The 13,412-nt window shown below is 43.1% G+C and overlaps 1 protein-coding gene across 1 annotated transcript in view; it reads left to right on the top strand.

The window, feature by feature from the left end:
- The first annotated feature begins 3,072 nt into the window (after positions 1-3,072).
- WDFY2 (WD repeat and FYVE domain containing 2) overlaps positions 3,073-13,412 on the top strand; it is a 44,124-nt gene continuing 33,784 nt past the window's right edge. The window contains exon 1 of the mRNA XM_007421213.3: positions 3,073-3,626. Within this exon, the coding sequence (XP_007421275.2) occupies positions 3,295-3,626 (332 nt within the window). The 5' untranslated portion in view covers positions 3,073-3,294. The remainder of the gene's footprint in view (positions 3,627-13,412) is intronic.

Here is a 13,412-nt window from a genome sequence, read left to right as displayed (position 1 = left end):
TGCGGGGGTGGGGGGTCACAAGCAACTTCAAATGGCCATATCATCTTTCTCTCCTCCCACAGGTGAAATGGCATGGTTGCTTATTGCGTGTGCTACATACACATGTGATAAAACCCACACAATCTTTGTTTCTACCTACATCCACAATGATAAAATTATGCATTGCTCTGTGACATTACTTTGTTATAAATATAGAAGATATTACACTGTATTCATTAATATTTATCTCCAGAATGCTACATTGAATCTTTTAAAATCAATACAGTGGTATGTCAGAAAAAGGATCTGCAGGTTGATCCCTCTTATATAACAAGTTTCTCATATAAAATATTCACATCCAGAACATTGCTTTTAGCCACAATATCCAAAGCTGCGTAACTTATTCTCCAGAACAAAAGGATCACCCTATTCAGAGCCAGATAAAATATCTTAGTGCCTGCGGTAACAAATCTGGGATATTTTTGAATTTCATTTCATTTTTCAAGTGCCTCTTCTAACTTTTCCCTTTCCATTCTTTTCCTTTTTGGGGTAGCTTGCTTGGAAATCCCTTTCTATCAGCCATGTTATATAAATAATAGCATTATCTTATTTAAGTTGTAAACATCTTATTTCTCAACTTCCAATATTACTAACTTCCAAGGGTGTACAGTAAATGTGGCTCCCTAAATCAGTGTTTCTCAGCTTTGTCAACTTTAAGATGGCTGGCCTTCAATTCCCAGAATTCCCTAGCCAGCATGAAATGCTGACTGGGGAATTCTGGGATCTGAAGTCCACACATCTTAAAGTTGCTGAGGTTGAGAAACACAGCCCTAATTGGTTACACAAGATCATTCTGTTCTACCAAAATCCTTTCTCAACCTGGTGTCTTCCAGATATGTTGGGGCTATATTACCCAAGCAAGTCAGCAAGCTAGAAAAGGCTATATAACAAAAAAAATCCATTGAAGTTTGGTTACTCTGTTATAAGCAATCTGTCTAAACTGAGGCTGAACTGATTTTTTTCTTTTACAGGTTCAATTCTGTTCATAGGAAGACTTACAAATCCTACACAGTAAACTTAAAATTAATGCATCCACTTGTCTACTTTTCCAAAGCATTAAGGCAATACTATGTATATCTAAGTAGCAAATTTGATCTTGGAATATCCAAAGGAAATTGTGGAGACTATAAATCATAGTGGGGTTTTTTGTGTGTGGGGGGGGGGCTTCAGTGACCAAGAAGATAAGGAAATGATGACCTGTGAAGCCAGTGACAGTACCAATTTTAATTCAAATGTATTAAAAAGAATGGTGACCGTGGGAAAGAATTGATGGAAGGCACCAGATATAGTAGTGACTGGGCCATTTCTTGTCTTTCAGTAAGCCAGTGTTTCTCAGCCAGGTGTCTTCTTGATGTGCCCCCCCCCCATCATTTCAGCCACTCTGCATTTGGGGGCACAATGTTGGGGAAGGACCACTGAAAAAAAACACCTTATATTATCTCAAGGTAGTATCTCAACCAAAGTGCAGGGACAATCCAATAGATCTAGAACGTATAGAGTTGAGGAAGCCTATCTCTCTCTAAAGCTGAGGTTCATAGCCTGCATCCTGAAACCTTGCGTATAACACACAGAATTCCTCCCAATGTTTTTACCACGGTGTAATTTTTAATGTGCCAGGGGGAGAAATCATTGGAAGTAATAATTGTATTTGATTAGTTTTAATTAAATATATATATTCAGTCAAATTTTAGTTTGGCCTGGATCTACCCATTTCTTGGAGTGTGGCTGCCAACATTTGTTCAAGGGGCAATGCTGATGTTTATCTGAAAAAAAAAGTTGCATATTCCTAACTAAAGGTTACCTACAAATGTTTATATCACTTGGATTGTTACTGCTGGGTATTCATAGATAAAGCTGCATGATTTGAACTGATTTTGGAAGGTAGTGCATTATGGGCTTATTTTTTAGTTACCCTGATTGGGCCAATGTGAATGTGCAATAATTCTAACGCTGCCATCTTGTTCCCATTTATTTGGGAATAAACCCACTGTACTCAGCGGAACTGCTTCCGAATAAAATACTCACTTAGAACTGGGCTGACCGCAGCGTTCTCTCAGCGATTTCTTCGTAACTCAGAAGTTGGCGTGCCTGCTGGCTAAATTACAGCAGCTTTTTAAAGTAACCGTGTGCCCTCTCGGTGGTTTTGCTCACTGCTGAAGGAATCCAGCCAAGCAGTAAGCCGGAAGGGTTCGCTGACCTTCCCTTTGTATCGCCGGTAGGGCTGTTTACGAAGCAGCAAAACACACCTGGACGAAGAGCCACTCTCTGAAGCAGGTGCTCCTACTACCGGTTCTGATTGGACTTCTCCACAGGCGGGAAGAATACAAGGAGCAGTGTTAAAAGGCCGTAAGACCCAGTTTAGCAGCTTTCCCGTCAGTGAAATGACGGCGCTTTAAAAGTACTGATGTTCACCGCAACTGCCTCTGCTGCTTCGACAGAACTGCTGCTCTGGCGACCCTTTTTAATGCGGTTTGTCAAAGGGTTAGAAAAAAAAGAGCTCGTTAAGAGGGAGGCCAAAAATACAAAGGGAGGCAATTGCCAGCAATCTCGAAAGGGTTTCCACTCCGAGCCTAAGCCTCGGACCTTCACCTCGGCGCGCCTAGGCGTGCCTTTCCAAGTTGTTAAGTCAGTTCGGCGGAGGGGAAAATCTCCCGGGCTTTCCCGAGCCTTTGTACCCGACAGAAAATCAATCTCGCTGTCTTTCCACTGGGGGGAATGGTCAAACCCGAGGCAAATAGGGAACGTGGGAATCATAGGTCGCCTCCACACGCGCGCTCGCGGCCCCCTCCCGAATTTTAGCCATCTCTTCATGCAGAGGTCCTGGACCCCCGAAAGCGCTTTTATAAGCTTTCACTTGGCCTAATCATAAACACCTCAAAAGATGGACTTTGGAGTTTTAACTATGTTTGCTGTGGTTTGGGGGAGGAGGAGGAGAGGGCACTATCTTTTTAGGCCACTGCACCAAAAGAGAGCTTGTCGTTCTTTAGTTTCCTACGCTTTACAAAACAGGTAGATATTATTTCGGTGAAAACTCCCTCACCCTCGATATCTCTCTACTTGCCGAGCAGGCAAGAGAAAGTCTGCAAGAAGAGGGGTCTTCCTCTTTCAAAGGTCTTTGTACTTGCAGTGGGGGAGCGGCGTGGCGACGGTGACGATTTCTAATAAGTGCAATGAAAGTCAGTTTATAGCTAAGCCTTGTCCTTCCTGGTGGGTGTAATCCCACTCCCCGGTCCCCCTTTTCGGTTCGGCGCACGGATGAGTCAAGAGGCTACACTCGGGATCCGGAAGTCGCATGAGAAAGCCGTGGCGACCGTAGCCCTTTGTGGTTGCCGCTCTCCTCCGGATGCGCAAGCGCGGCCAGAAAGGGTAGGGCAGGCCGGGCGCTCGGGGCTTCTGGCGGCGGCGGCGGCGAAGGAGAAGAAAGCTGGCATCGTTCGAGCGCGCTTCATGGCTGCTCAGCCCTCGCCGTCCGTGCCGCTCACTCGGCGGCCTCTGTTGCTCGGCCAAGTGGAGGGCTCGCAAGACGCGGTGACCATGGCGGCCATCGTGCCCAAGGAAGAGGGGCTCATCAGCGTCTCGGAGGACAGGTGAGGAGGGTCGGGCGGGCGGGCGAGGCTTGGCACGCTGCAGTAGGCAAGGCTTAGCCCCGCTCCTGCCCGGGACGGCCGTGCCCGCCTGGGGTGGTGGCTCGAGCGCTGCCTGACCAGCTGCTGCAAGGACACAAGTTGGCGCTTAGTCGGAGAAGCCGGCGCACCGAGGCTCTGTGCGGAGGACTGGGTCGGAGCTCGCGCGGCTTCCGGACCAAACAGCGCTCCGCCGCAGGCAGTGCGGGCGCGGGCTCCGGAGTCCTGCGCGAAAGCAGCTCTGTGTGGCATCAGGGCAAGGCGGCTGTGCCAGGTGCAGCGCCGCCGCTTGCTGGAGTTACTGTCCCCCGTACTGAACCGGCGAAGCCGGGAAACCAGCCCGTCGATCCGTCCGTTCTGAGTCTCGCAGCTCTGCCCTTAAAGGAGGGTTGGGAAGGGGACTATTAAAGGAGGCTGACTTGGTGGGAACGGAGTGAGCAGCAGACTGGCGTATCAAGGGTTGGTGAGATCCCAGACAAGTGGATCCCTTTCTTTCCTGGGTTTTCTGATCCCAGAGCAAAGCTTAGGGGGTTGGAAGTTCTCCTTACTGTAATTATAAGCCAAGTGGCTGTGTTGTTTTACCCACGCGGTTATCTTGTTTTCTCAAGCTATTCTGTACCTGAAATTAAGAAGTTGGCTGACTTGTTGCCTCCAATCAGTATACAGAGGTAATTGCTCTAGGGCTTTCTCCAGTTGACCTGCATTGCCCCTTTAGGGTTGCCAGCTTGCAATGCTGCAGTGCATCGTTGGCAGGATTCTTCTAGGCGACTGTTCTAGAGCGGCACTGCAGAGAAGAGTAAGGAAACCCTGAGGCTGCTTGTGGGAAAATGAAAAAGCAGTTTGTGAAGAAGCAGGGATTTAGGGGAGAGAACCAGCACGGTCTGCTTATCATTGCTTCATCCCACTGTTTTTTCCCTTGTGGGGTCAGAATGCACGTGAGCAAGTTAGGGAGAGGTTTTACAGATGCTGCTGAATTAAACTCCCAGCTGCTCTGGTCCATATGGCCAAAGGTGAGGCATCTTGGAGCTGTATTCAGCAACAGCAGGAGGACCACAGGTTTCCCAGCCCCATGATAGAGGGTAGAAACAGGTTTGGAATGCCAGATTGGGGGCAGGGGGAGAAATGGTTGGGGGGAAGGAAATTCACTAATTGTTGTGTCTTAATCTATGAACCATGGTATAAGTGCTGTAGAGAGCCTACCGACTGATATATCAACTGTTTAAGAATGTTTTTTTTCTAAGTAGGCAGTTTTCAGCAAAAATTACAAATATATATATTTCAGCTCCTAGCAATGACCAAATCAGGGATTACATTTAATGGCACTTACTCAGTCAATCAGTGCTTGGTTGAGTATTTATATTTAAGAAGCATATGCTTATACTTTGCTGATGTCTACAGTCAGTGCAGGTTTTATGGTACATGACTTAACTTTGTTTATTTAAACAATTTTTATGGCCATCCTTCTTGCTAGGGTCTTGGGGAACAAGAATTAAAACCAGGAAACAACAAAGCAACTCAATTAATTTAAAAAGAAATAACAACCGCAGTCATGAATGTGACTCCCCTGAGAACTATTACATTCTTTAGGGTTGCGCATAATACTTGATTGCTGCTGGGGACTGAAGGTATATTTTTAGAATTCTGTGTAATCAGCTGTGGTCTTGTTCTTTTGTTCTTTTTATTGTGGCTCATCCTCCTCATGTGTGTAGCTGTTGCAATAGGTTCAAGACTTCATTTCCTAGCCAAAATTTTTTGGGATGCAGGAAATCCCATCATGAAGAGTGTGCTATCTCTAATCCAAAGCCTCGTTCTCAGTTGGTTAAGTAACAGTGGGGCGCCAACTTCCAAGGTCTCCTTCTTCCACACTGTGAAAGTCAAGTCTGAATTTGCCACTGGGGTGTGCCTGTTTGTTTAATAGCCAAGAGTTGGAACAAGAGGAACCTTGGCCATGTAAGCATCATATGATTTTGAAGTATCTTCCTTGGAAAATATTTCTTGCTCAGCTAATTAGAGCTTGAAAGCCAAACATATGCAGGATGTAAATGAGAAGTTGCTTTAGCCCCATTGTCTGTTCTTAGCTGAGGGTTTCGTTTTCTGTTTGACATGATGTTCTGAACCATTAAGAAGCTAATTATCCAGGATGAGCCCTGGTGTGAAGTATGTATACCTGTATTCTTTCTTCTTGTAAATAGGATCTCCTGTCATCTTTGGTTGAGAGCTGTATATAGATTTAATTTTTATTTTTTTAAAAAAAATTACTTGGTATAGTTTAGTCAAATGCACCTATGACCTGGCTGTTGGGCAAGCATGGCCCAAATCAACATGATAGAAAGAGGGCGGTCATTGCAGTAAAAGATAGCACTCCTGATTTATTGAATCAAAGATCCCAAAATAGCCTGGTCAGCCCCATTCTACTGCAAGCACCAGCCTGCTGGCTGTTCTGCTCCAGGGATGATCCTAACCACCCTTGCAGTTGGGAAGTTTCTTCCTCTGTTTAGTCAAAATCCATTTCCTTACTGTTCTCCGCTGTTGGTTCTAGCCCTGCCTTCTGGAACAATAGAGACCAGACATATTCTTAGAAGCTGCTGCTTCCATTCTGAGAATAATTAAGTAGAGAATGCACGTGTTGACAATATTGCTACTATGAGTCAAAATAAATACATAAAATACTTGGTATTTTCAATAACAGAGTTGATTGCTATCAATTTTTCTCCAGTTACATATTTACATAGCTTGATGTTTCTGCACCTAGTAAACATTTAATAATCCATTTTTAGTCTAAACAGGACTTAAAAAAATACAAGCAATGCAGGAAATATTCTAGGTCTTCCTCCTTTGGAGGAGATAACTAAAGTATCAGGAGGGTATTGAGTATGGGCATGCTTTGGTGGCTGGGGACAGAGTGCAATTAACATTGATTTATGTATTTAATACCCTTTTATAGCATTTCCCAAATGATCATCTCGAAGCGGAGTACAAATAACATAATTTTGAACTGTGCAAGCCACAGGGAGGTGGGTGATGATGCAGAGTGGGTGAAATTGTATCATATATATGAGTAAGGCTGGTGTCTTTTAGGAGAAGATGTTTTCTTTGATTTTTTTTTTTAAATGAGCTTCAACCTATTTTAGGGTTTATACGGCCATCTATATCTATACGTCCCAACTCAAGAAGCCATCTCATCTGGTTTTGGCTCAGAAAGGGCTCTTGAAGCCACCCATATGAAATTTGGGGGCTGCATGAAAACCTTGGAGCTACAGACCGTCCACCCCTGCCGTAAAGCAACCATCAGAAAGAGAAAGATCTTCCAGGTTAGATGGTGAGAGATCTGGATAAGTTGGGCAATGTAACTTTTAAATTTAAGAAATTAAGGACCCATGGAGCTGAATTATGTATCTGTGCTTTTTTATTTTTGTTATTTGTATTCTTTTATTTATTCTACTTCCTTTACTGCTGCATATGTTTGCCCATCCCTTTGTTAGATCTAACTGTTCTAGTATCTACCTTAGTTACACATTTTTATTGTTGTCATTTGCTCTTTTCCCCATAAATTCTGTACTGAATTTCTTCCCTGCCTGTTTGGCTTTTCTGCTTTATTCCAGCCTTGTTTCACCATCACTGTCATTACCTTTTTTATTTTGTTATTTCCTTTGGAACTTTTACCATACATTATTACTCCTTGTTATTGCTCCATGTAGTGGCTTTCTTTCAAAGGGATGGATTTGTGTCCAGCAGGACTTCGTGGTCAGAATTCCTTGTGGAGCATATTTGCCTAATCAGAAAACCGCAGGCGTCCCCGTGTTGTCATAAGAAGTGAGCTTTCAGGAATATCTTCCTCTAGAAAGAATACAGTTGGAGTTGAAAGGAAAAAGATACCTAAACAGTGTGAATTATTAATTATCATTTGAGAACTGATCCTTCCAGAAACAGGCTACTTGCTTCTATGATGATACAGTGGGGCAAAAAAGTATTTAGTCAGCCACCAATTGTGCAAGTTCTCCCACTTAAGAAGATGAGAGAGGCCTGTAATTTTCATCATAGGTATACCTCAACTATGAGAGACAAAATGGGGGAAAAAATCCAGAAAATCACATTGTCTGATTTTTAAAGAATTTATTTGCAAATCATGGTGGAAAATAAGTATTTGGTCACCTACAAACAAGATGTCTGGCTCTCACAGACCTGTAACTACTTCTTTAAGAGGCTCCTCTGTCCTCCACTCATTACCTGTAGTAATGGCACCTGTTTGACCTTGTTATCAGTATAAAAGACACCTGTCCACAACCTCAAACAGTCACACTCCAAACTCCACTATGGCCAAGACCAAAGAGCTGTCGAAGGACACCAGAAACAAAATTGTAGACCTGCACCAGGCTGGGAAGACTGAATCTGCAATAGGCAAGCAGCTCGGTGTGAAGAAATCAACTGTGGGAGCAATAATTAGAAATTGGAAGACATACAAGACCACTGATAATCTCCCTTGATCTGGGGCTCCACGCAAGATCTCACCCTGTGGGGTCAAAATGATCACAAGAACGGTGAGCAAAAATCCCAGAACCACACGGGGGGACCTAGTGAATGACCTTCAGAGAGCTGGGACCAAAGTAACAAAGGCTACCATCAGTAACACACTATGCTGCCAGGGACTCAAATCCTGCAGTGCCAGAAGTGTCCCCCTGCTTAAGCCAGTACATGTCCGGGCCCGTCTGAAGTTTGCTAGAGAGCATTTGGATGATCCAGAAGAGGATTGGGAGAATGTCATATGGTCAGATGAAACCAAAGTAAAACATTTTGGTCTAAACTCAACTCGTCGTGTTTGGAGGAGAGAGAATGCTGAGTTGCATCCAAAGAACACCATACCTACTGTGAAGCATGGGGGTGGAAACATCATGCTTTGGGGCTGTTTTTCTGTAAAGGGACCAGGACGACTGATCTGTGTAAAGGAAAGAATGAATGGGGCCATGTATCATGAGATTCTGAGTGAACACCTCCTTCCATCAGCAAGGGCATTGAAGATGAAACGTGGCTGGGTCTTTCAGCATGACAATGATCCCAAACACACCGCCCGGGCAACGAAGGAGTGGCTTCGTAAGAAGCATTTCAAGGTCCTGGAGTGGCCTAGCCAGTCTCCAGATCTCAACCGCATGGAAAACCTTTGGAGGGAGTTGAAAGTCCGTGTTGCCCAGTGACAGCCCCAAAACATCACTGTTCTAGAGGAGATCTGCATGGAGGAATGGGCCAAAATACCAGCAACAGTGTGTGAAAACCTTGTGAAGACTTACAGAAAACGTTTGACCTCTGTCATTGCCAAGAAAGGATATATAACAAAGTATTGAGATGAACTTTTGATATTGACCAAATACTTATTTTCCACCATGATTTGCAAATAAATTCTTTAAAAATCAGACAATGTGATTTTCTGGATTTTTTCCCCCATTTTGTCTCTCATAGTTGAGGTATACCTATGATGAAAATTACAGGCCTCTCTCATCTTCTTAAGTGGGAGAACGTGCACAATTGGTGGCTGACTAAATACTTTTTTGCCCCACTGTATGTGCTGTTTTATGTGTAATTATTGTTCATGGAGAAAGGATGAACGATTGCTTTCCTGCACAGCAGATAGGAGACATGTACTGATGTCTCTTACATCTGATTCTCCATCCAATGGACAACATTATGAAGAAATGAATGTTATTTTGTTGACTGGATTAAGGGAACTTTGGTTTATTGGCCTTGGAGCAACTATAAATAGAGTTGCCTTCTTTCTCTTCTCTCTCCTCCCCCCTCCACTAAGAATTGCCCACTTGCATGACTAATATGACATCAAATTACTTCATTTCAACCCCATCACTTTCACGTATTCCAAAGTACACTGTAGAGTTCTGAGAAATCATGACACAACAGTAAAGTTCAATGGGAGTTTTCCTTAATCAGGCAGTGTCCTCCAGATGTCTTGGATTGCAATGCCTAGAATTCATTGGCAGTATGACCTTTGAAGAGTATGAGTTGAAGAAGGTTGTTCTCTGGTCCGCTATCTCCAGAGAGAGAGAAGCACCCCCACTTGCATGTGTGAATTGGTTGACCCAGACCCAAAGCTTATTGAACCAGACATCACCCTGGTGATAGTTTTTTTCCTGAATACCTTCATTTCTTTCAATAATGTAAAAGGCAGCTAAATTCTGCCTTGAGCTTGATCTCCAAATACAATATCTTCTGTTATGGTTTTCTGCCCCCTGGACTCACAGTACTGTATAAATGGATGAGGTGGCATGCTTTTTCTTCACTGTATTATGGTTCTGATTTATTTTGTCTTTCATGTGACAAGTGAATAGGCGTAGGCATGAGTCTCAGCTAAAACTAAAAAGAATTGTTCAGTTGCCTGGAGTTTGATGCTGCACTGAATGTTGTTGAGTGCATTTCTAGTAATGAGCTACTGGAAATGACAATTGTCCTCCCAGCTGAAGCCCTTAGGCAGGTCTCGTGTCACTCAGCATAGCTAAGTTAGAAAGAATAGGACTCTTATCCCAAATAAAATGCTGAATATATAGAATGAGAAGCCCTTTGATTTCGGTCACATATCAATAGTTTTGGTTTTATTAATGGTAGTTCTGTCCTAGAGCAACCTTCCCTAGATAGGTGCCTTCTAGAAGTACGTATTGGATTCCTATGCTTATCCCCAGACTACAAGTAGTCCTCCACCTACAACCATTTGTTCAGCAACCGTTCAAAGTTACAACAGCACTGAACGAATGGTGGTTATGACCCGGTCCTCAGAGTTCTGGCCATCCCAGCACTCCTGCGGTCATGTGATTGTGATCTGGGTGCATTCCCTCCCCCACCCACAGCAGCCACTTACCTGCCTACGGGCCTGGGACTTGCAACTTCATGCCGGCTTCTCCGCTGACTTTGGTTATGGGAAGCTGGCAGGAAGTTGCCTCGCTTAACGACCGTGGGATTCAGTTAACAATGGCAACTGGGACTTTATGACCGTATCACTTAGTGACAGATATCCCAGTCCCAATTGCTGTCGTAAATCAAGGATTACCTGTATAGATTAGGGAAAGCACCATTATCTTGAAATACATTGCAGGGCTAAAAATAAATGATTTAAAAACATTACATCAGTTGCTAAAAGCCTCTTTATTGAAATAAGTAAGCAGAAAGCTAAAAAAAATCCCTTTGAGAATGTTAAATAAAATGAGAGTAATTAAACTAAACATGTTCCTTCCTTGCTCTTAATTCTTTCCTTTTTCACAGCTCTGGGATGCATTTTTCAACTTGTTCCCGGGCAAGAATGGGCTGCCTCCCCCCCCCCACCTCCCCAGGGCTTTGGAGTGCATCCTGAATTTAGGCCTCCATCTGTTTTAAAACTGTTTCAGGTTATACAGGATTTTCTGGAATGAGTGGGACCTTCTCTGAATGATGGTCTTTGCTAGGATCGGTGTCTGGATTCTATTCTTAGAATGACATTGGGAGTGTATCTTTGTGGAAAAATTAATCTTAGAACTGCACATTAATGGTGAAGTTTGTCCTTTGTCCTTCTGACCTGGCCATGTTTAAAGTTGGTGAAACCTGCTCTCTCCCCAGTCTTGCATCGTGCAGGGTGACTAAATTATTCTGTCAGTGTCTGGAACATGGCAGAAGAGGACTTCCTTTTCCTGCTCACATGATATCCTGACAGGGTGATGATAATTTTATTGGACTGCTCTCACCTAACAATCTATCAAGTAAACAACTACAGGCACTCTCAAACTGCTCAGCTATCAGGCGAGTTATTGCAAAGTGCCAAAACAGGTTACGTAATGTAACTTAAGTTTGTCCAAACTTCTCTGTAACATTAATGTCCAAGTAAGTTTTCTACTTCCACTTTGTCAAGGCTAAAGTAAGTGCTACAATTTGTTTGTATTACTTGAATCACTTCTTGGGTGGGGGGGTTGCATGTTGAATGTTTTGTGCACTTCAGAGGCTTGTGGGAAGTGTCCTAGGTGAACATTGTTTGCATAGAATAAAGCTGACCACCACAGTCGTTCTCACACTTCTTTGACACCAAGCAGTAGAGGGCCACTACAGGTAGTCCTTGCTTACTGACCACTCATTCAGTGACCATTTGAAGTTACGATGGTGCTGAATAATGAGACTTACAACTGATCGTCAAAGTTGCAACCGTCACAGCATCCCCATGTCCCATGATCACAATTCAGGCACTTGGCAACCAGCGTGTATTTACAATGATTGCAGTATTCCGTGGTCACGTGATTGCCATTTACGACCTTCACAGCCAGCTTCCAATGAACAAAGTCAGTGGGGAAGCCAGCAGGAAGTTGCAAGTCATGGTCACATGACATTGCACTTAACGACCCATAGTGGTTCGCTTAACGACTGCAGTAGCAACTGTCAAACTGCTGTTGTAAGTTGGGTGCGGTCACATGATTTTTCGTTTTATGACCATGTTGCTTAGTGACAGAGTTGCCAGTTCCAATTGCATTCAATAAGTGAGGACTACCTGTACCTGCAAGAGTACCAAACTGAATTTTTTTTAGAAAAAAAGACAGCAATCATATTATGTTTACTTATTTGAGAGAGAATTAGATTAAATGATTTAACAAATCTGGGAAAGAATTAAATTAATTTAAATTAATTCTTGAAACAATTCTTCCCACATTTTTACCTTATCATTTTGAAGTGCAGGGCCTAGCATTCTCTCAAAAGCTAAGTATGAGCCTTGATGCAAGAACCTAGGCATACTATTGATGGAAAGCTATTTTTATCCTCAAAACCCTTAATGACATTCCACTAAATCACTTTTTTCTCCCTTATACAGTCATTTAAAAACCATGGCTTGATTCAGCCTTCTCTGGCTTTGTGTTGCTTGGATTTCAGAGAGAAGCTTAATGTTGAAGTATAAAGCATTTTGAATTGTAATTTGGATTGTTTAATACTTTGCATTTTGCTCTCCCTACGGCTGAAAAAAGAAAAAAACCTGTCAGGTTGACTACTAACACTTTCTTTGACTTTCCCAAGTAGTTTAGATAGCAGAGACAATACATGCCGTTCTGTTGCAGCTTCTCTGGAAAGTCCTAGAAGGAAGGCCTCTTTGCCAGTTCTCCGCTTACTGGAATGTGCTACATTCTAAGATGGGACAAAGCCACTGGACTCAAAGAGTTTTGTGTATGTCCATTTGTTCCTGGTCTTGTTTTCTGCTACCACCAGTAATAAAAGATCCACATAACTGCTGCAATCTTTGCTACTAAAGCATCAAATGCTAGGATCAGGGTAAGTTTTTAAAAATCCTGTTTGCTTACTTCTCCTGATCTGTCAATACATAATTCCTAGTTTTTCATACCCAGTAGTTTCATGGGAGGAATATTTGTTACTGGTAATCCAGCCATGCACAAAACCTCTAAGGTGCCAAATGTATTTTCTTCTCTGGTTATTGAATCTTCTGGTACCTATCTCGCTGTGTAGGAGAGACACAGATGTGGACCCACCAGGTCAAATTCGTAATGCAGTCTTAAGAGAGCTCATTGTTAGAAAGACAGCAACAAAACCATAATTTGCTTCCTTTTGAACATTCGCAGCTGAGTGGCGTGGGAGATTGCCGCATTGTGTCATTTGTTTCCCGAATGCTTAGGGCTGTAAATAAAAGCAACAATAATGATAATGAATGATGTGTGGCTTTTAGGAGGAGGTTAATGGCACTGGTAAATTTTGGAGGGTTTGTTGGTCATCTGAACAAGTAAATTTGATGCT

The sequence above is a fragment of the Python bivittatus genome, unplaced genomic scaffold (assembly GCF_059951505.1).
Source record: "Python bivittatus isolate LINGU-HERP-01145 unplaced genomic scaffold, Pbiv_v1 ctg000020_np1212, whole genome shotgun sequence".
Taxonomy (NCBI): domain Eukaryota; kingdom Metazoa; phylum Chordata; class Lepidosauria; order Squamata; family Pythonidae; genus Python; species Python bivittatus.
This window is presented reverse-complemented; position numbering and strand designations above follow the sequence as displayed.